The 23,575-nt window shown below is 46.9% G+C and overlaps 1 protein-coding gene across 1 annotated transcript in view; it reads right to left on the bottom strand.

Annotated features, from left to right (window-relative positions):
- Positions 1 to 3,557, bottom strand: part of Rgs10 (regulator of G protein signaling 10) — a 41,782-nt gene extending 38,225 nt beyond the window's left edge. Inside the window, exon 1 of the mRNA XM_032892496.1 lies at positions 3,433 to 3,557. Coding sequence (XP_032748387.1) covers positions 3,433 to 3,481 — 49 coding nt within the window. The 5' untranslated portion in view covers positions 3,482 to 3,557. The remainder of the gene's footprint in view (positions 1 to 3,432) is intronic.
- Positions 3,558 to 23,575: the final 20,018 nt, after the last annotated feature.

Genomic DNA, 23,575 nt, shown 5'->3' with positions numbered 1-23,575 from the left:
AAAATGAAAGACAAAATACAGATGAATGACAGCAACTGAAGCCACATCGTGCCTTCTGCTCACCCATGTCGTCTACAGGCTGCTCGTGGTGGGACCCAAGCAGACGGAGCTGATGTCATCTGAACAAAAAAGGCCATCTCATCCTGGCCTTTGCTCACATGGAGGCCAGCCTTGCTCTCTTCCAACCCCCAGAGCCAGCCCATGAGTTTCTACAGAGGAAAGTTTCCCCAACTGCCAAGACACTCCACTGTGAAACTGTTAGGAACGAATTCATTAAATTTCTGTACAGACTAAAAACATAAGCCCAGCACTGACTCTGAAACCATTGCCAAGGTTCAATAGGATAACATAAAAAGGAGTCCTCTGACAGGCCCCCCAGAGGTCTGGATGTAGGGTGTGGCTTTTACTTTGGTTCTGAGGTAGGATCTCGCCAGTTATTAGCAGTATGGGTTGTGGGTAGAGGCCAGGGTCCTCTGAGGGTTCCTCACACTTCAGCATAAAAATACCGGGGTGCGGGGTTGGGGATTTAGCTCAGTGGTAGAGCGCTTGCCTAGCAAGCACAAGACCCTGGGTTCGGTCCCCAGCTCCAAAGGAAAAAAAAAAGAAAAAAAGAAAAAGGAAAAAAAAAAGAAAACAAAAAAAATACCGGGGTGCTCGCTAAAAATGAAGCCGTGACTCTTCCTGCTTCCCTTGGTTCCCCAAGATTGAACTGGGGCCTGAGTTTTATCAAGCCCCGCTTCTCCTACCTAATAAGCAGACACAGAGTCTCCAACAAAGGCTTCTAACTACAAGCCTTAGAAACAGGGGGAGCCCCCAGCTCTCAGTGGACAGAGTGATGAGATTTAACTCTTTCGGCCTCACATAAAATGCTCTGGGGGAGACAGGCTTGCAGCCAACCCCAAGCCCCTGCAGGCTCTTACATGGGTGATTCCAGCTTTGATGGGGCTTCAGTTGGATATTCTGGAAAACCTCTTTAAAAGTCAAGTTCAGGTGTGGGTATCACCCTGGGGCAGGCCACTTGCCTGTATGGGCAAGGCCTTGGGCACACTCCTAGCACCACAAGAAAAAAAAAATAATCAAAACTGCCCTCCCCCAAATCCATAACCGTCTTGCGGATGACTTGCCGGCTGCACAGTATCTCTGTGAGGAGCCCTCACCCTCCCTCCTTTCTCCTTCTTTTCTTGATGTTGGCTGGTGATGATAGTGACCAAACCGGCGGGGGCTCATGTCCTTTGACAGAGAAGCAGACTTTATACCCGAAGATTTCAAGGGAAATGGGCTCTTGCCATACAGACATCCAACACCAGCCGCTGCCATTTAACTCCTGGCTTTTCTATCACTGGTGTGGACAAACTTCATCAGAGTTAGTCTGTTGCCTCGGAATAGATACATGGTACCAATGATTGTGAAACTGCCTTTCAATTTGGGATTGCGATCTGGCCACGTGCAAAAGCACCCTGAATCCAGGTATGTGTCATGATTCCGTGGCTCTGTTTGTATTAAATTCAGGCCAAAGACAATGCTAAGCAGCAAGCAACTGATGCAGGGCTTGGCACGGCTCCTCTACATAACAAGGAGAGGGAAGAAAAAAGAACTAGTAAGCCCACACCTTTTACCACGTATCCAGCATTGCACTCGGGGCTTCTCATGATTACCATTAGTAATGTGAGCATATATTTATCAGAATTAAAATCTGCAGTTAAAGGCCAGTAACATCGTTCACTGGGTAAGGATGCTTACATCCAAGCGTGGTGGCTTTTTTGAGTTTGATTACTGGGACCTATCAGTAGAAGAAACTTGATTTCTATAAGTCATCCTCTAACCTCCACATGCAAGCTATAGCACACACACACACACACACACACACACACACACACAGAGGCACACATGCACACGCACAGGCACACAAACACACACACACAGGCACAGGCACCCAAACACACACACAGGCACAGGCACAGAAACACACACACACACACACAGGCACACAAACACACACACACACAAATGTAAATGTAATCTAAAATACAAATTATGTAGTTAAGTCCACAGCTTTCTGAAGTCCACTGTTCATCAAGCCTTGTATGACATATGTTGATATGTCCCAGCACAGTTCATTTCAGTCCACCTATGACTTAGCAACCAGTTCCCAGATGCCCTGAACATTTAGCCATTGGTTCTCGAAAGCTACACCGAGCCAGCACCAGCACAGCTCTGCGGCACAGAAAGGTCCAAGGACATTCATTATTCAGTGTGTCGGAGTGGCAGAGTCAAGGTTGGAGTTCAACTCCGGTGCCTGGAATCTGACCACCACTCCGTGTCAGCCATCAGCATCAAAGGGAATGTGACCACTCGGGTAACGCTAATGGATCATTTCAACGCATATTAAGACAACAGTGCTAACTCTTCACGATAACTCTATGGAATCTGACTTTAGTAGGGTTGTCTTAAATATTTAATGAAATGATTTGCATGAGGTTGATGGGTGGAGGGGAGGCTCCAATTAAGCACTTAAAGGTACACTTTGCACATCCCTACTCACAAACAAGTTGCACAGCTGGCGAATGGTGGCAGTGGGATTGGGTCTATGTCTGACTGCAGTCGTTTAACCACGTTTGATATTTATGTGAAAAGAGGAAACCGGCTAACACGTAGTGAATCTCCGGCCGACAGGAAAGCAAGCCTTTGAACCCCAAACCCAGAGTCAAGCAAACAAACCTACATTTAAAAGATCCATCAGCTAAGAGTAGAGCAGGTTACCCAATACCCTGGCTTTAGAGCCCCACCCCTCCGACGCGGCGGCTCTAAGGGTTAAGACAAGAGAAAGCACAGAAGGTGTCAACACAACTCCTGGCCACAAACGTAAGCCATCAAAGAGTGTTAGGTGTTCTTCAGAACAAAAAGGATGACAGGATTCAAATCACCATTTCTGCACCGTGGGTTCTTTGTCTTGCCAAGTTGCCCCAAACTGTGGGTCGGGCAGGTTCAGGGGGAAAAACAAAGTGACTCCCCCGCCGTGTCACACAAGTTCCTCCCCCGCCCTGGTGTGCAGCCACCTTGGGACTCCACTTTTTTGGCGCCTCGGGGCCCGGCCACTCCGGGGATGCAGAGGTCCGGAGGAGCATCCTTCCCATTCCGCCCGAGGAGGAGGCTGCACGCAGGAGGGGAGCCTGGCTTCCCACACTGCCTCCGAGTGTGGAGCTGTTAATGTGTCTCCCTTGGCTCCCAGACCTTCTCCAGAAAGAAAGCTGTTGAGACTCCCGCTTCAAGCCCAACTTCCTCCCCGGGCGGCTCCCCAGCTCTGCGCTCCCGCCGCGGCTGGGACAGAGCGAGCGGGGAGGAGCGCGGCTGCTGTCCGGGCGGCACGGCAAGCCGCGCCAAGGGACCCCGCGACCCGGTCCTTCCCGCGCCCCAGCGCCGGCAGTCGCTTACCAGACGGCGGCCGCTTCCTGCTCAGTCGGCTCACGGCGCGGGTGAACATCGCCGCGGGCGTCCAGAGGACAGAGCAGCCGGGCCGCGCGGCGGCTGAGCCCAAAGAGGGCAAGGAGGAGGAGGAGTCCGCGCGACGCCGCCCCTCCAGGCCCCGCCCGCCGCCTCCTCCCCGCCGCGCTCCCCTCTCCCTGCCCACCCGCGCCCGTGGGCACTGGGTCCAGCCCCCAGTTACCCGCGCAGGGCAGGGCGCGTTGGCCCCGGGTGACCCTCAGCTCCCGCGCACATCCCGGTCCCTCCCCTCCCAGCCTGGAGACGTACAGTGTTCAGTGTCCCTGCCAGGCCCAAGTCACCTCCCTGATCGCCCCCAGGTCTACCCGATTCCGTGGGCGCGCGGCCTGCTCACGCCGCGAATACCCGGGAGGCGTCACCAGAGTCCCAAGCCAAGCCGCCGCGAGTGGGCGCCCACTCTGGCCCACGCCACGCCTGTGCCGGGGCTTCCAGGCTCCGGGACAGACCTCGGAGAACGCTGCCGGAGCCTCTGCGGTTCCAGAGTGGATCGGAGCGCGCCGGCACATATTTTAACTTGGACGACACTTGGGTGCAGTCTCTGGAGGACCTTTGCGCTCAACTACCGGAATCCTGTGGATTCCAGCGCCGGGCTCAACGCTCCTCTCCTGGTGCCTGTCACCTGCTCAGCGCCGCGCTCCACGCTCATCTAGTTTCCCATTTCTTTTTACCAAACAGCCCAAGAGGGGGGTGTCGTTAGCCCCATTTTCTTGAGCATTTGGTTTGCAAGGAATTGTCTTTCTGGCGAGTTTTATTTTTCTCCTTGTGGGTCTGGCTTTGTCTCGAAATTGGTCTTTATTTTTAGCTGTGCTAATTGCTATTTTTCTAAACCATTCCCCAGTCGCCCCCCCAACCCCCCGCGCGCGTTCTTTCGCAGGATTTTCACTAGTTGGCACTTTCCTTTATATCTTCTATTCTGAGCTTCCCATTTTTGCTCTATTTTCCTCCCTTTTTGTCCACCCTGCAGTCCCAACGCCACCTCAGCTCTGGCCCTCTGTGGTTATTCTCCATATCTCTTTCCCTACCCTTCCCCACTCCATCATTTCCAAACACGGCCATTTGTGCTTTCCAAAGAGGATATTCCGTCCCCTGAAGTCTGCAGAGGTCTTCAGCAGCGGCTTGCAGGTGAGCACCATCAGAGAGCCTGGCTTCCAAGCGGGGGCTTTCTGAATGTTTCCAGCTGCTATTGGCCCACTCCCTGGACAAGCTTCCTGGCCATTGAAATAGCTCTTGGGTCATAGGCTCTGGAAAAGCTGAGCCTAAACCGGCAGGAGTGTAATGGTGCACTCCTTTAATCCCAGCAACCCCAGCACTCCGGAGGCAGAAGCAGGAAGATTCTTTGAGTTAGAGGACATCCTGATATACATAGCAATGCCTAGGACAGCCAGGGCTACAGAGAGAATCAGAAGGAAGGAGTCGGAAAGAAGGGAAGGAGAAAGGGAGAGAGGGAGGGAGGGAGGGAGGGAAGGAAATGAAGGGAGGAAGGAGAGAGAGAAGGGAGGGTCGAACCATCCCAATGAGATCACTGTATTCTGAGAACAGTAACAGAATTTTCTCTGCCCACCTCCGTTGAAAGCATCCCCCAAGGCTGATCACAAATACACTGAAGCTAACACAGGAAAGGAGGAGACTCTAGCACAACGGAGTAGAAGTTAGACACAGGCAGCCAAAGCCAGCACTAGCAGTCAGGTCCTCCCCGCCATGCCCTCAGCAAGCCTGGTGTAGCCTATGATATACCCTGAGGCCATATTGAGCTAAGAACTCTAAGCCTCTTAGACAATGGGAAACAATGGGGAAGGTTAACAGCTTTAGATCCCTTTCTCTGCCCTGTGAGCTTGTCAAAAGGCCAGGGTTAAGAGCGAGTAAACAGTTTAATTTTCCTTTTTGTTTGACTCATTAAATTGGTGCCCGGGGCTGGAGAGATGGTTCAGTGATTAAGAGCACTTGTTCTCACAGAGGACCAGGGTTCAAGTCCTAGCACCCACATGTCATCTCACAGCCATCTATAACTCCAGTATCAGGGGATCTGACATCCTCCTCTGACTTCTACAAGCACCAGATACACATACAGTACACATACATACATGCAGACAAAACACTCTTATGCATGATGTCCAAAGATCCAAGAGCCAATATTCACGTATAGAGTGCAGAAGACCCAGAATAAAAGGCCTATGGTGAGAGACACCTTTGATCCCAGCATTTGAGGTAAAGGCAGAGGCTGGGGGAGCTCTGGTGAGTTTGAGGCCAGAGTGATCTACAGAGAGAGTTCTAGAATAGCCAGGGCTACACCGTGAGACCCTGTCTCAAAACAAAATAAAACAAGTGGGGGCAGGGAGGAAACCGCCTCAAGCTGTCAGAGCGGGTCACCTTTTCACACAGCTATGTTCTGGGCACAGTGTCTGTCCCAAGACACAGCCTCCAAGGAATCAGCCCTCCAAGTCACTCCCTCTGCTGCTTCTCTCGTTTAAACCTTCAGAAGAAATGATGGTAAATAGGTTAGGCCCCATTCCCCCCTACTGCTGGCTTCACATTTAGATCCAGGATCACCTATCACAGCAGACAAGAAGCAGTGGCCCTGGAGTTCTTCCGGGAGGTTGGGGTTTCAGAGAAATGAACTTTGTAGATCAGCTGGCTTAGTCTACCAGGAATTTAAAAACTGATGAGGATGGGCGAGATAGCTCAGTGGCTACCAGAACCCACGTGGTGGGAAAAAAGAACTGACTCCCCTGCAAATTGTCCTTTGACTTCCACATTCACACTATGGCATGTGCACTCAGGTTTTGTTTTGTTTGTTGAAATAGGATCTCTCTGTGCAGCCATGCCTGGCTGTCTTAAGAACTCACTACATAGACCAGGCTAGCCTTGAAATTTACAGAGATCTGCCTGCCTCTGCCTTCTAGTGCTGGGATTAAAGTCCTGCGCCACTATGTCCAGACCGATATGTATGCTCTTATACACTTAGTGTGGGACTGCAGAGGTGTGTCAGGGATTAGAACACTCGTTGCCCTTGCAAAGGACCTGGATTCACTTCTCAGGAGCCGCGTCGTTAGTCACAACCACAACCACCTGTAGCCCCCGTTCCAGAGGATCTAACAATCGTGTGGCAAACATACATTTGTGCAAGGAAAGCATTCATATGCACAAAGTAAGGTAAAAATATCTAAATAAAGGTAGTAAGACTTTGGTGAAGTCTGGCTGGTAATATAGCTCAGTTGCTAGGCAAGCACCAAGCTGTGGGTTTGATCTCTGGCACTAAACAGAACAGGGGTGCGTAATGAGCAGGGATGGTGCACACTTGTAACACCAGCGCTCAGGAGTTAGCAGTCAGGGGAATCGGGAATTTAAGACCACCCTTGACTACATAGCGAATTTAAAGCTAGTCTATGCTACATGAAACTCAGTCTCAAAAAAAGACAGAGAGAGAGAGAGGGGGGGGGAGAACTGGTAAGCTGTGAATATATATATGGCATACATACATAATATGCAATATGTAATATATGCGTTTACATGTGAGCACGTATGTAAAATCCTTTGAGGAGGGGTTGAGTACACAATGGATCAATGCTATACTCCAAGTCGAGCCACCTGGTACCAGTCTTGACCATGCCAACTGACCAGCACTCTGTCCTCATATATCACAGCCTCACGGGGACAGAACACCTACGTTCTGAAGGTGTGGTTCCAGCAGTAATAAACACAAAAAGCACCTGGCCCGGTGCCTAGCACATGTAGGCGCACAAAGAAATCACTGGAATCTAGATTACGCGCACCCCCACGGCAAGCTGCTTCCGTAAATAGTAAACCTCAGCCCTCACACAGGCGGAAAGTTTTGGGGAGTGTTGGCTTTGCTTATGTGAGGAGCTGGGGATGAAACCTGGAGCCTTGCAAGCGCTCTACCACTGAGCTAGACCTCAGGTCTGGATTTTTTTTTTTTAATTAAAGAAGTTGACACGGTAGAATGGTGTGATGCACCCAAGGTATAATTACTAATAGTAACTCTCACAGGATGTCAGGGGAGAGCAAGCCCTTACAGTTACTCAGTTGCTCCAGGAGGCAGACGTGGTAAGATGCTATTTGGCATTGTGTATGGGAGTCTTGGAAGTATTTATGTCCCTTGAGCCAGTAAATAATTTGACAACCAGTCATTTTGCCAAAAATTAAAAAGAATAATCAGCGCAACGATTACATGTATCACTGCCCGCTTCCTGTTGCTATTTGTGGTAGATAAAGATGCTCGCCCAGATGACCGAGCTGTAAGCCGTCCTATGATAGACGATCTAACAGTTGTTAAGGGACCATGTGCTAGAAAGGAACGCGACTAAGTGGGTAGGGCACTTGCCTAGCATGCAGGAAGCCCTGGGTTCCATCCGCAGAGACACAAAGCTGGGTGGTGTAGTGCGTGGTCTTAATCCTCGCACTCAAGAGGTAGAGGCCGGCGGTCAGAAACTCAAGGTCCTTGTTGACCACATGCTGAGTTTGAGGTCAGCCTAGACTATGTGAAACCTCATTTAAAAAAAAAGAAAAACAAACCAACAACCACAAAAAAAAGACCAAATGGAGCTCATGTGATGTTGCGCAAGCAGACTTTTAACAAAACTGTCGCAGGACTCCCATAGTGGAATAAGAGAATTGGCTTCCTGCAAGGTGTCCACTAACTATGCACATACATAATAAAAAGGTAGGTAGGTGGGTAGTACATAGATAAATCAGCTAGAGAGGTAGGTAGGTAGATAGATAGATAGATAGATAGATAGATAGATAGATAGATAGATAGATAGACAGACAGACAGACAGATAACTAAATACTTTGATAAGCCTGACTGGGCATCTAGCTCAGTTGGTAAAGTCCCACATGTGTGCTGTGGCACATGCACAACCAAACACATACACAGTTAAGGAAGGGAGGAAGGAAGGAAGGAAGGAAGGAAATAGAAGTTTTATAAACCTGACAGGGCATATAGCTCAGCTGGTAGAGTCAGCCCTCAGCTTTCTGAGTGGACGAGGCAATCTTTATGTTATACGCTAATGTTTGAAAGATGGCTACAGCTTCTATAATTTTTTTTTGAGACAGGCTCTCACTGTGTAGGTAGCCCTGACCGGCCTGAAACTCACAGAAATCCATCTGCTTCTACCAGAGAGCCAGAAATCAGAAATTGGAACCTAGCTGAAAGCTCCATTTGGGTTTAATGACACAAATATGTAAGACTCTGTTTTTATAACATTTTACTTAATTTTAGTGAGTATTCCAACTAATGTGTTATACAGAAATTACGTAACGTAATGGCTTCCTTATGACGTCTTTGTATTTATGTGCCATTAGACTTTACTAACACCCTGTCATTGTCCTCTTCTCCAAGGTGGCCATTTTTACCTCGTTGACTTTTCTTTCTTAAAACTCTCAATTTCCCATGGAAGCATCAGGCAGACAGGGTCAGCTGTTCCCAGCTTTGCTCTCTCTTGAACATCACACCATGCCTTCCTGGCTTGCCAAAATCCAGAGAGCTTTGGAGGGCAGCATCTCGGGCTGCAGATCAGGAAGCTTAAGGCCAGACAGCGGCTGAACATGGTTTGGCTATTTTCAGCTAGCGACTGTGTTGGTAGTACCCTCCCTAGGGCTACTGAGAGCACCCTCCGCAGGCTACATTGTATCCATGGAGAGAAAACTGAAGGTTCTGCATAGCATTTCAGCTAAACAGGCAGACCAGGAGGGCATGTTAGCTCAAGTCTACAATCCCAGACGGACAGAGGTTAAATTAGGAAGGTTGCCAAGAGTTTGAAGTCAACCTGAACTACAATGAGTTCTAGGTTAGGCTAGGCTACCGTGAGATACCATCTCAAGAAAAAAGATCATGAAATAAAAATAAGGCCGATTAATTCTGTCGGTCTGTAGCCAGGATTGTGTTTCTCCGGTCTCAGATTCAAAACAGTCCTGAGAAGAAAAGAAGGAAATCCTGCTATTTCTGACAAACTGGGGGAACTTGGAGGACATTGTACTAGGTGAGATAGGCCAGACATAGAAAAATGAATGCTGAGAGTCCATGCAACAGAAGAATCTACAGTAGCTGCGTCTGTACAGCCTCCAAGGAGAACGGTGATTGTCAGGGGTTGGGGGCGTGAGGAAGACAGAAGCTGGGGATCACAAGGTGCAGCAAATTCCAGCTCTATGTGTGTGCCTTCTAAAGGAGTGTGCACATGAATGTAGGTACTCAAGGATACTGAAAAAGGATGCTGAATTCCCCAAAACTAGACGTATGGGCCGTGGCGAGCCACCCAGTGTGGGTACTGCAAACTGAACTCCTGTTCGAGAGCAGTTTACAGTCTTAAGCACTGAGCTATCTCTCTAGTCCCCCACTTACGTTTTTAATGAAATAAGCAAATAATAAATTAAAGTTCTCTCGCTAATGTAGTAGAGGTGTGTATCTACAATCCTAGCAATGGGGATGCTGAGGCGAGATGATCGTAAGCTCGAGGCCAGCCTGGGCTACATAGGGAACATGTCTTTTTAAAATGTGTCTTATTCGATTTGCTCAATTTCATCATAGCATTTTTCAACAAAATACCTCAAGTGAATGGACCCTCCTTCCCTGGCCCTGGCCCCTTTCCTCCTAGTCCCCCAGCCTTTTCTAGTCCATTGCCTATCTCTGCCAAGGAGAAGATACATAGCTCTGTCTGTATCACTTGACTTTCTCACCAGTCCATGACCGGTCCCTCCCTCTTAACCCATTGCTTCTTGCACATCATCACATCACTTTCTGTCCCACACTCCCTCCCTCCTCTGTCGACAGTGCACCACAGGCCTGGTCCTCAGAGCTGGCTCAGGTCCTCTTATCCTCTTTGCTATTCCATCAAGTTTCATGGCTTGGAATAGCATTTTCTTTTTTTTAAAAAAAAAAAATCAAGTTTATTTTGTGGGGAATTTTTAGGTTTACAGCAAAATTAAACAGAGCTTCGCTGTCCTCCCAGACCTTGCACGTGGGCAGCCTCCCCACCACAGGCCTCCCACACCAGAGAGGCACCCGTGGTCCCGTGGTGGGGGCCATACTGACACGCCATTTTTACCCTGAGTTTATATCAAGTGTGCTTTGCAGATCCAGGAAGGACTTGTGTCTCCAGCCCTACACACCTCCTTAACTTCTCCTTGGGCAGTCTAGTAAGACATCTCAAATGCAGTGTTTCTAGAACAAACGCTTCCTTCCTAGCCCAGCTAAAGGCAACAGTACCTCATTAGCCAGCCACTGTTCCTGTCTTGTGTCACATCTACCCGGGAGTCCTTTAAAATCCAGAATGTGATACTTCTTGCTCTTGTATTCTATCCAAGCCACCACGTCTGCCAACTGATGTGCTCCTTCCTCTTCAGTGGGACCCGCTGTGTGGCATGCGAGGGGACTCTTCCTTCCAGGTGGCTCTTACCATGCCAAAACTCTGTCTGTGGCAGTGTCTCATGTCACCCTAAGAGGAAGTCGTAGGTCACATAGGGACCCGTGAGGTTCCCGGTGACCGGTCCACCCTCCTCAGGACTCCCTCAAATGCCTCCGCATGTACCCTGCCTGTGTCCAGTGCCTGTTGCCTTGTGTCTAGAGCACTCTTTCCAGGTATGAGGACCACCCAGTGCCATTTCCACAGGTCCTGTCCCTCTCTCAGTTCTGCATCCAGTCAAAGTTAGCAGCGCCCAATCACAAGAAGACAGTGTCCTGACCAGACAGACATCTAATACCTGCTTCTCCAATACGAAAGCCATACATGCAAGGATCTCTGACATGTAAGAAATGCCAAAGGAAGTTGGAGAGACACAGACACAGGGACACAGAGAGACTCTAAAAGGAGAAGTCGGGGCTGGAGAGATGGCTTAGCAGTTAAAAGCACTGGCTGTTCTTCCAGAGGACCCGAGTTGAATCCCAACACCCACATGGCAGCTCCCAGCTACCTGTAATCCAGCTCCGAGTGATCTGACATTCTCACACAGACAGACGAGCAGACGAAACACCAGTGCATGTAAGATAAAAATAATCTGTTTTTTTTTTTTAAGAAGAAAATGGAATGTAGAAACTAAAGTGGAAACAAAACTTCTTAGTAATGGAGTTGGGCACTGACAAAGCTCCTAAAACTCAGATGAGGGAAGCGGCCGTCGGAGAGAGCGAGCCGAGGTCAGCGAGCCAATCCAAGGTAAGTAAGTGTCCACAGGTATTACCGGGGCAGTGCCAAAGAGAAGAGAAAAGACACATTTTGAGAAAATGTCCCAGGCTGAAGAAAATTTATTTCCAAATGGAAAGAGCCTAAAAGGGCCGCAATGACAGCCCTGCACAAAGGGTGCCAGTGTGAAATCTCAAAGCACAAAAATAATTTCAGGAAAACACACCAAGAACATTCTGGTGGTGGGGGTGCAAGGCAGCGCACCCATTTGCTGGTGGGACTTGAGAATGATACAGTCCTTTGGAAGGTGGTTTGGAAGTTCCTTAAACTCGTCAACATATGGGAGGAGAAGGAACATTATCAAAATAAATCGTATGAAAAAGAAGTAGTCAAAAAAAAAAAAGTATCTTCAGGCTCAGCAGTTAAGAGCACCGTCTGCTCTTCCAGAGGTCCTAGAGCCAATCCCCAGCAACCACATGGTGGCTCACAACATCTGTAACGAGATCTGATGCCTTCTTCTGGCCTGCAGGTATACATGCAGAGACAGAGCATTCATATCATAAAATAAATAAATAAATAAATAAATAAATAAATAAATAAATCTTTTTTAAAAAGATATCTTCTTCCCCTCTGACGACCCTGATATCTACTATCTTTCTTAGCATATTTTGAAACTAAAATACAATTACAATCTGGGCAGTGGTGGCACATGCCTTTAATCCCAGCACTTGGAAGGCAGAGGCAGATAGATTTCTGTGAGTTCAAAACCAGCCTGGTCTACAGAGCAAGTTCCAGAACATCCAGGGCTACACAAGAAACCCTGTCTTGAAAAGAACAAAACTGTATTTATTTATTTATTTATTTATTTATTTCACTTCCCCCTTTGCTTTCCTCTCTCCAACCCCTTCTCTATACTCCCATCCCATCCCTCCCTATTCCTTCTCAAATTCATGGCCTCCTTTTCTTTGTTATTGTGATATATGTGTATGTATATATATATATATATGATGTATTGTGATATATATAACACATTTATATATAGCTATAGATATATTCAACAACAGAGTTCAACAACAACAACAACAGAGCAGTTCAACAACAACCGCAGCTGGAGGCATAGGCCTGTCAAGCCAGACAGAGACTAGAGGACGGGAGTTCTGGACCGGCCTGGGCTGTATAACAACCATCTGGCTAGACACACTGAGGGAAGGGAAGCAGCTCATCTGGCGGTGTTTGCCAGCATGCCCGAGGCTCTGGCTCAGTCCCCAGGACCACATGAGGCAGGTGTGTTGGTGAATGGCTGTCGTGCAAGTACTCACAGAATAGGAGTGGAAGGACCAGACGGGGACACACACACACACACACACACACACACACACACACACACACACACACACCACATACACAGGACTCACACTCTAAAAGTGAAAATGTAACAGAAATTTTAAATGGAAGTGTGTGTGAACGCTGGATACAAATGTCCAAATCCGCTTCATTTGAAATAGCACTCGTTGGAAACACCAAACGCCCAGCAACTGCTGACGGAAGGGGAAATCCTGGTGTGTGGTTATAATGGAACACCACTTGTCAACTAAAACAGAATGCCCCGCCCTGCCCCACCCTACAATTTTGGCTACCATAGGTTCTGGAAGAGAGTGAGTTGTTTTCAGTTGTGAACCCAGTGAGTAAATCGCTAGAAATGGTCAGGGAGTAAAACCTACCGGCCTTGAGGAGAAAGCACCAAAGACTGGAAAGGAAGGTGGTATTTTTCCAAACACTACTGATAGAGCCTGGGTTTCCACACCACTATAGCATGCATCTATCATTCACTAAGAGTGAAAATCCACTTTGAAAGTTCCACTGATCTCACTTGCCTAGTCCACACCAAGACTTGGTTATGGCACCAGTGCTAGTGAATGGCAACCAGTCTTTTTAGGTAGTTGGCAGTGCAGAAAGTGTGGCTTTAAATACTGTCCTCATACAACACTCTTAACTACCACATAGCCTCTACTGGTCGTCTGGGCTACATGATGCTTGGGTTTCTCAGAAACTTCTCCTTGGGAAAAGTGTTTTTATGGCTCTATGGCTCTCACTGGCTTTTGGAAACTGCCAAAAGCTCTTTGGTGACAGTGAATAGAGAAATCACTGTGGGGACTAGGGCACAGCTAGGGAGAAGCTGGGCCAGTGTACCAGTGCTTTCCAAGTACTGGAAATGAGTTTTTGAGACCCACAGTGGGGGAAATGTCAGGTGACAGTTTTCAGAAACAAGCACATGTTCCACTTGGGACATTGTTGTGTGATGGACTTCTCCTGGAGAAGTGCACACACATCTAGAGCCTAGTGAATATGATCAGTTTCAGGGACTTCCTGAAGTTATTTTGAGTTGTTTGCTTCCTGTTTTCCCCCTTTTGTTGAAAATAGATTTTTTTCTCATATAATTTATCCTTATTAGAGTTTCCCCTCCCTCTACTCACTCTAGTTCCTCTCCACCCTCCTCCCATCTGCATTACCTCCTTTCTTTATCTCATTAAAAAACAGACTTCTAAGAGATAATATAATAATAATAATAATAATAATAATAATAATAATAAATGATAAAACAAAAACAACACATTGGATTTGGACAGAACAAACACACAGAAGGAAAAGAGCCCAAGAGAAGGCACAAGAAACTTGTTTGTACGTTCAGGAGTTCCATAAAAACACCAGCCTAGCCAGGTGGCAGTAACACATGCCTTTAACCCCACATTTGAGAGGCAAAGGCAACCAAATTTCCGTGAGTTTGAGGTCAGCCTGGTCTACAGAGCTAGTTCCCGGGCATCCAGGGCTACATAGAGAAACCCTACATCGACCAACCAACCAAACAAAAACAAAACAAAACACTAGACCAGAAGTATACCCAGGAAGGAGCTGTGCAGACCAGCGCAGGTCTAACTCAGTCTCCGAGAGTTCACCCATGCCTTGATCAGGCTGAATTAGGGGCCTTGTTTTCTTGATGTCCTCCATCATCCCTTCTGGCCTTCTGTCTCTTCTCCTGCATAGTACCCTGAACCCTAAAGCAAGGGATTTGATAGAGACTTTCAGCTTAGGATTAAGCATTCCAGGGTTCCTTATTCCCTGCACAGTGTCTGGCTGTGGAATTCTGTGTTTGCTCTCACCTGCTGCAGGAGGAAGCTTCTCTGATGATGGCTGAGCAAGGCACTGCTCTGAGTATGCCAGAGCGTCACGGGGAGCCATTTCCGTCCCACTTTCCTTTTGTTGGTTTAGAACAGTCATATTAATTCTGCCCCAGGTCCCTGGTCTATCTAGTTGCAGGTTGTTGGTCACCCAAGCAGGGTCAGGTGTGGGTTTCATCTCATGGAGGGGGCCTTACGTCTAATCAGACACGGGTCGGTTACCCCGCAGGCTCTGTGGCACCATTGCACTGGTGTATCTAGCAGGCAGGACACCGGTGTAGATCAGAGGGTTGGTGGCTGGGCTGGAGTCTAGTTCTCCTTTGGTAGCATGCACATGTGGTGAGGGCTCTATGAAGGCACCAGTGCAACTTCTTCATGCTCAGTGAGTTGTCTGAGTGCTGTCTCCAGCAGTAGGACCTTGTCATCCCTCTGTGGAGAGCCACCTACAATCTTGGCAACAGCCTGGGTTGCTTGGGGGTTTCCATGAGACCCCTTGGCCAACAACTCCATTAGATGTAAGCCAGTCCTGGTACTGAAAGCTTCTTTGGTGGCACAGGATGTCCAGTTGGGGCTCTGCCTCCTTCATTCTTTGGCGATTTCATCTCGATCACCTTCCTATACGTATATACTTTAGGAAGCTTCTACTGTATTGTTTCCATACCCCTCAAATGGCCCTTAATCTTAACCGTGTCTCCCCTGTATTCTCTCCCTCATCCCCTTCTCTCCTTCCCTTCTACTCTTGGTCCTTCCATTTCAGCGCCACCACCCCCCCATTTATCCACAACTATCTGTTCTATTTCCCTTCCTAACAAGATCTATATGCCCCATCCCCAGTCCCTTACTCTATACATAACCTCAGGGATCCTATGGGTTGTGGCTTGGTTATCATTAACCTATCAGCTAATGTCCACATATGAGTACACGCATGCCGTAATTTGTCTGTCTGACTCTGAGATGCCTCATCTAGGATGGTTTCCTTCCTAGTTCCACTCATTTACCTGGGAACTTCATTTTTTAACGGCTGAGTAATACTCCACTGTGTAAATATACCGCATTTTCTTTATACATCCTTCTGTTGAGGGATAGGTGGGTTGTTTCCAGTTTCTGGCGACTAGGAATAGAACAGCAGTGAAGATGGCTGAGTTTATGTGTCTGTAGCAGGATGACGTGTCCTTTGGGTAGAGGCCTGAGTGGTACAGCTGCATCTTGAGGTAGATTGATTCGCATCTTCCTAAGGAACCGCCACAGTGATCTCCACAGTGGCGGTACAAGTTCTTGGTCCTCCCAGCAATGGATGAGAGCTCCCCTTACATGCACCAGCATGAGCTGACACCTGTCCATCTGAGGCACGCACCCCATGTCCACCATGTCCCGCAGGCATTTAAAGCCCAACGCAACTACTGAGATTATTTCTGCAGATATATTTTATGATACCAGGCTTTAAATGGCAGCAGATTAAAACTACCTCATAGCAGTTTGAGGCCAAAGGCAACCCACTGATATGCCAATAGTTACCTGGATTCTTTTTTTTCCTTTTTTTCCCCCACCTTGGCAATTTCATACATATGTAAATGGGTTTGGGCCATTTCACCACCTGTTCCCCCTCCATCCCTCATCCCTCTCCTTCCCTCCCTCACTGAAACCCTTTCTTCCTAACAAATGCCTCCTTCCCCAGCACACACTTTCATGTGTGGAGAGAACATCTTGTGTCTGTGTGGATGTGGCACCTGTCAATAATAAGTCTGATGGCCTTTAGCTTACAGAGGAAATAGGTGGGATTTCCAGGAGGCAGAAAAGATTCTGGGATACTGCCAGGTGGGAGATTCGCCAGGGAAGATGTGACAAGAGAGATGCGTGGTCTCTTGAGCTCAGGTAACCAGCCACGTGGCAGAATGTAGATAAGAGTGAATGGGTTATTTTAAGTTATGGTCTAGTCAGAGAAGAGTCTAGCTCTATGGCCAACGTGTTTGTAAATATATTTTGAGTCTGGGTCTTGTTTCTGGGAGGAAGAACTACCTAACGACAATGTTCATGTCCATTTTTGTGTACGTGACTGGCTGGGATGAGTCAGGCCTGCTTGTATGTGCATGGGTGGCCTCTCCTGTAACCAGTAACTGTCCACAGCTCCCCAGGGAAGGGCCCTCTCTCCATTCATGATGGAATGTCATGAGCCCAGTCTTGTGCAGGGACTGTGAGCTGACAGGTGCAACAGAGGTCATGTTCAGGAGCCAATGATCTCCTCTGGTTTCTCACCTTCTTTCCACTTCTGCATCAGTAGTGGCTCCTGAGCTTTGAGGGAGTCAATATTAATATTCTCTCTGGGGCTGAGCACCCATTGGTCACATTTTCTGATGTTTTACTGGCTATGAATCTCTGCATTCGCCAGCACCCAAAACAGAAGCTTCTCTAGGGACTGGAGAGATGGCTCGGTGGTTAAGAGAACTGGATCCTCTTCCAGAGGACTTGGGTTCAATTCCAAGCCCCCACTTAGTGGCTCATGAGTCCAGTTCCAGGGGTTCTGACACCCTCTTCTGGCCTCTGTGGGTTGCAGGCACACAGGTGATGCATAGACATACATGCAGGCAAAGAACATAAAATTCAATGAAAAAAAAAAATAAACACATTATATTCCCCACTCCACCCAGTTAAGGTGTCCAACACAACCACATTGAACAGATTCACCTTGCAAAGGAGTTCTCCAGAATTTTCTACCCTGTCAGTCTGATAGTCTGCCTACTAACTTGCTTCACCCTCTTCCCTTTCGCCTTGAACACTCTAAGTATTTTAAATTTGATAACTTTAATAATGTAAATGAAATCGCATTGCCTGTCTCTAGCTTACTTCATTTAGCAAAGTGTCTTCGTGGCTTCTCTATGCTGCGGAAGTTGACAGCGTCACCCCCTCCCTCCAGTTTTTGTCTCCATTTCTTCTTTTCCTTCCTTTTCCACTTTTATAAGACTGGGTTTCAATATGCAGCCCGGGCTAGTTGTCAAGTTAAGACCCCTCTTGTCTTAGCCTCCCGAGTCCTGGGATTACAAGTGCACATCCACCAACGTTGAGCAATATTCTACTGTGTATAGACCTCATTTTGTTTTCCCATTCATCTCTGTGTGTGAGCATTTAGGCTCCTCTACCTCTGGCAATTGTGAATGGTGTTGCTACAAACCGAGACATGCAAATCTAGGAAAATCTGCTCTCGGTTCTTTTGCGTTAGGGTCACGTGGCGATTTTATTTCACAGTTATTAGAAGCCTCCACACTGCCATCCATAGAGGCTCTACTAGTTTACATCCCGCTAACAGTTCACGAGCACTCCAGTTTCCTACCATCTTGCCAATGCTTTGATTAAAATCATTGTTTTGAGACAGGTTTTTGCTCTGCAGCTCCGGCTGGCCTGGAGTCACTCTGTAGCCCACACTGACCACATGGGCAATCCTCCTGTCTGAGCTCACTTCACTGAGTAACTGTGATTATAGGTGTAAACCACCACACTTGGCATCTGATTAAAATGATACACTTTAAAAGCCCACAGTAAAGTTGTCAGTGTATGTCATTGAAAGGTAGATTTAAAAATGGGGGAAAATATGTAAAAGTTTCAAGTATGAGTCAGGGAAGTCGGGGGCCACCAAGATGACTTGGTGGGTAAAGGCAAAAGCTACCAAACTCGACAACCTGAATTCTATACCTGGGGTCCACAGGGGGTGGCCAGCGAGAACCGACTCCCTGAAGCCGCCCTCTGGCCTCCGTGTGTACACCGTGGTACTTGTCCCCTTTCCACTAATGCACAGAATAAAGGATTGATCTACCTGTAGTGAGGCCAGGGAGGTGGTTCAGCAGGCAGACACTTCTGCACAGGCCTGATGCTGGATCCCACAAGGTGGCAGGAGAGAACCGATGTTCTCTCCCTATGTCCTAGTATATGTGCCTGCTTGCGTTCTCTCTCTCTCTCTCTCTCTCTCTCTCTCTCTCTCTCTCTCTCCCTCCCTCCCTCCCTCCCTCCCTCCCTCCTTCCCTCCCTTCCTCTCTCTCCCATCTACATTTTTAAATGTAGTTAATTAGATCACTGTTCCCAGGATATGAACATTTTGTATTATTTCAAACCCTTCATTAAGCTTAGACTTCCATTTCTTTTACACGTCCTTTCTTTATTCTTGTTCCTGGGAAGCTGACAGAGACTACACCCGGTGACAAGTCACCAGTGAGCCTAGGGAGCAGAATGAGCACTCATCAGATGCACACAGCAAAGTCTCAGCGAGCAACCTGACCTAGGAACAAAGGGCGTGAATGCCTGGGTGAAGGTAGGAGTGTACGCCTAGGCTGGCTTTGCTCTTGGAAACTCCATTCCAGTATGCACACAAGCACCTTCATAAGCCCCACTGGCAACACCTTAAAGGAAGCCAACCTCTGGGGAGCATCAATAAGCAAAGAATTATACAGATACACAGAGCAGCCATTATAGGAGCTATTAAAAAACTGAGATGACATGGCAGAGGAAAGGCTGAATTTCCTATTTATATATAAAATTTTGCAGCTTCATCGTCGTATAAAGAGATAGAGGTAACATAACCAAAACACTGAGGGGATGGGGGAGTGCATTGAGCTATAAATTAAAACATTATGTTTGGACAGTGAGATGGCTCAGCAGAGATATGTGTGTGTATGTATATACATATGTGTCTGTGTATGTATATACAAGTGTCTGTATGTACATATGTGTATATGTGTGTGTATATATATACACACACACACACACACGTGTGTGTGTGTGTGTGTGTGTGTGTGTGTGTTTCCCTTCTGGACTATAACACGCTACATGAGGAGTTTAAAAGGACTTTCCTTTCATTGCAAAAGCCCAAATGAAGTTATTTTCAATCAGTAACATTTGCCCAGTACACATGAAGAACTCACTTTACTACACATAAATATATCTTAGTAGAAACTGAAGCTAACAGGGCCATATATTGGTTTGTGGGGGAGGGCTGGAGGAACCATATCTTCCTCTCTAGCCCTGGGCTGCCCTGAAACTTGCTGTTGACCAGGGTGGCTTCAAATTTGTGAATCGCCTGCTTCTTGCTCAGATTATAAGCACACGTCACCATGCCCAGCCTTGCTATTCTTGATATGTACACCCTTAAACCAGTGACACATTGTACATCAACAGCCACATTGGCATGGCATAAGTCACACTATACTAATGCCTGGCCAAACACAGCTAAAATGCTTCTCAAGTTTACTCCTTGCTTTAAAAGGGAGCAAACTAAGATTGAATAGGTTTGTGTGTGTGTGTGTGTGTGTGTGTGTGTGTCCTAATGTTTTATGGTTTTTAACATTGTTATTGTGTGAACAATGTGTTGTGGAGTATATATGTGCCATAGTGTGTGGTCAGAAGAGAATTTTCAGGAGTTTTTCCCTTCCACCATCTCACCAACCCAACAATTTTACTTTTTTTAAAATTAGATTTATATATTTTGTGAGTTTGCCAGCATGTTATGTATGTGCATCCTGTGCACGCTTGATGCACATGGAGGTCAGAAGAAGGTACCAGATACCCTGTAACTAGGGGTCCGAGTGATTGTGAATCCCCATGTGGGTGCTGGGAATCAAGCCCAGATGCTCTGTGGGAGCAATAAATACTCTCAGCCACTAAACCCGTTTTACTCTAAAAAGAAAAGTAAATATTAAATTTGTGTGCATGTATGAGTGCTTGCATGTGGAGGCCAGAGGTCAAACTTAGGAATTATCCCTCAGGAGCTGCCCACCTTGTTTTTTTTGAAACAGTCTCTCATTGGGAGTTCGGGCTCCTAAATTGGGCTAGGCTGATTGGTCGAAGAACCCCAAACCTCTCTTCCCATCTCCAGGACTGGGTTTACAACTGTGGGTCCCCATATCCAACTTTATCATGGGTTCTGGGGACTGAAGAGACAGGTCTTCATTGCTCACAAGGCAAGTCTATCAACTAAGCTAGCCATAACTTTAGGGGTTTATTTTTATGTGTATGGATATTTTGCCTGCATGTATATATGTGCACCATGTGTGTGCCTGGTACCTGCAGAGGCCAGAAGAGGGCTTTACATCCCCTTGGAACTGGAGTTACAGATGGCTGTGAGCTATCTGTATGTGAATGCTGGGAATCAAATCTGGGTCCTATGGGAGAGCAGTCAGTGTTTGTAACCACTGTGAGCTTGCTTCAGCTGGTTTAGCTTTATTTTTTCAATCAGTTTATTAAATATGAAAATCTGGAATGTGCACATATCAATTATTAGCACAATACTGCATTCAGCTTCTTCTTGCCATTTTGCCAGCATACTCAAATTTAATGAGGTCTTTAAAATTGAGGAGTGGGGATTACAGCATTTTATCTGCTGGCTATAGATAGTAAGATCCAGTTTATCTTTAAGATGACCCAATTCTACAGTGCCACTTAACGACCAGAAATTGTGCAAAACTCCTTAGTGGGAAGACTGCAGTCAAAGTGAGGTCCACGGGTAAACGGAGCTCAGCTTCAAGTTTAGCCAGAAGCCATTGCTTTTGGCACAGGACTGCCTGGCGGCTCTCTAACAGCTATCCAAATGATTTCGTCAATTTTCTAAGTGACTTCAAAACATCACATATGAAACCAGCCAGATAGTAGTTTAAATCTGCAGTCCCAGCTACTCCAGAGGCTACAGCAGAAAGATTCCTTGAGTCCACTAGTTGGGGAACAGCCCAGACACCCTAGTTAATACCTGACTCAATAAAAGAAAAGGGAGGTGCTGGGGAAATAGCTCAGCAGCAGTGGCTGTTTTTCCAGAGGACCCGAGTTCTATTTCCAGACCACATGATGGCTCACAACCATCTTTTAACTCCAGTTTCAGGGAATCAGGCAACCCCCTTTGTCCCTGTAGACATCAGCCCCTCATTTGGTGCACAGACACAAATGCTGGCAAAATAGTCATACAAAATGAATTTTAAGGAAGCAAAAGGTGAGTGAAGAGTAATATGCTGAGGCTACAGCCCAGTGTTGAAGGACATCCTCAGCAAGAGCAAATCCCTCGGTGTAAACTCTTGCCGAAAAACAAAACTAAACGACAATATTCATTCCCCGGCCCCGCCCCCACCCCCGGCCCCGCCCCTCCATTAAACAAGCCTAATTCTCCTAAAGAAGCAATTGCTCTCGGTAACTGGTGCCTCCCTGCACTGTAGAACATATTCATGTACATGTGGAAGGGTGTGCTCCTCTCACCTGCGCTGGCATATGGTAGGGTTGACACTGGATGTCTTCCTCTACAGCTTCTCCACCTCTTCTTATATTTTTGGTTGTGAGCCTGGCCTTTAGTGGCTGAGCCATCTCTCCAGCCCTCTCCACCTCTTTTTAAATGTACTGTATTTATTTAGTGTCTATGTAACCGGGTGGGGATGCATGTGGAGAGATCGGAAAGAGAACTTCCAGACGTCAATTTTTTTCCACAATATGAATGCCTGGGATGAAGCTCAGGACATCAGGCTTGATGGCAAGCACTGCTAGTGGGGCTGTCTCACTAGACTGACACCCTTTTCTGATAGTCTCTCACTGCCATCTAAACTGGCTGAGCAGCAAGCCCCCAGGATTTGCCTGTCTCTGTCCCAACTATGGGGGGGTAGGTACCCAACTCAAGTCTTCCTATTTGCAGACTTCTTACCGATCGAGTCACCTTCCTGGCTCCAACCTTTTTCCCTTGTAGAAATGTTTTAAAAAACAAAGTGTTTATTTCCTCTACTGCTAACCATAACCCCTAAATGTTTTCACATTTCGGTTCTTAGTCAATTTTGCCTTAACAGAGGTATTTGCATAGAGTACCTTAAGAATTAGAGGACCCAGCCTAGCTTATCTTTCAAGCCCAACTTTGATAGAGAACAGGAACCAACCACATACATATATTCCCAGCACTAGGTAGGTTAAGGCAGGAGGATCATAAGTTCTATGCCTGTAGATCTGGTTTCAAGTTCTCTTCACCAAATGGAGGTCTCCTGAGAATTTAGCTTCATAGTAGAGCATTTGCCAAGCATGGTCCAGGGTTCCATCGCTAGCATGCTGATCAACCTGCTCCCCTAAAGTCATCAACTGTCACCTATATGAACATAATTATCAGGGTACTATTTTACTAAACACTGGAGAGCACGCTCCCCAATGGCACATACCCCACTGGCGAGTAAGGATTTTCCTCGGGGAGGAAGGTACTAAGGCAAGGTTTCTGCTATGTAGCTTGGGCTGGCCTAGAACTTGACATTCTGCCCAGCATCTGGGGAATTCAGATTACAGGTGTGTACCACCATACCCAGTAGAGTGAAGGCTTCTTTAAAATTGGGGAAAACTAAAAGCTTTGCATCTTTGCAATATACACAAGTGAGTTTAATTTGGGGATACCTAGAACGACAGTTGTATTTACTTCCTAACATTTGTGTTTCTAAACAATAATCTTTAATCAAAGATAATATAAAAAATATTTCTACCAAATTTTTACACCCCCCCCAACATGGTAAAAATAAGTTTATGGAACTCAAAATAGCAATGTTTTACTATGTATCTGAATATACTTTCTAGGATGAAGTTTTCTTTTTAAAAGTTATTATTTGTCAGGTGTAGTAATTACACCTAATTCTAGCACGTGGAAGGCAGAGGCTAGAAGATTTCTGTGAGTAGCCTTCCTTGTCTACATAGTGAGCTCCAGTACAGTCAGACTGTATAGACTCTTGCCTACAAAAAGACCAAAAAAGGTGTGTGTACATAAGCTACAGTGTGCAGAGAAGTCA

Source organism: Rattus rattus, chromosome 2, assembly GCF_011064425.1.
Source record: "Rattus rattus isolate New Zealand chromosome 2, Rrattus_CSIRO_v1, whole genome shotgun sequence".
NCBI lineage: Eukaryota > Metazoa > Chordata > Mammalia > Rodentia > Muridae > Rattus > Rattus rattus.
The sequence above is the reverse complement of the archived record's forward strand: the minus strand, read 5'-3'. Positions and strand labels throughout refer to the sequence as shown.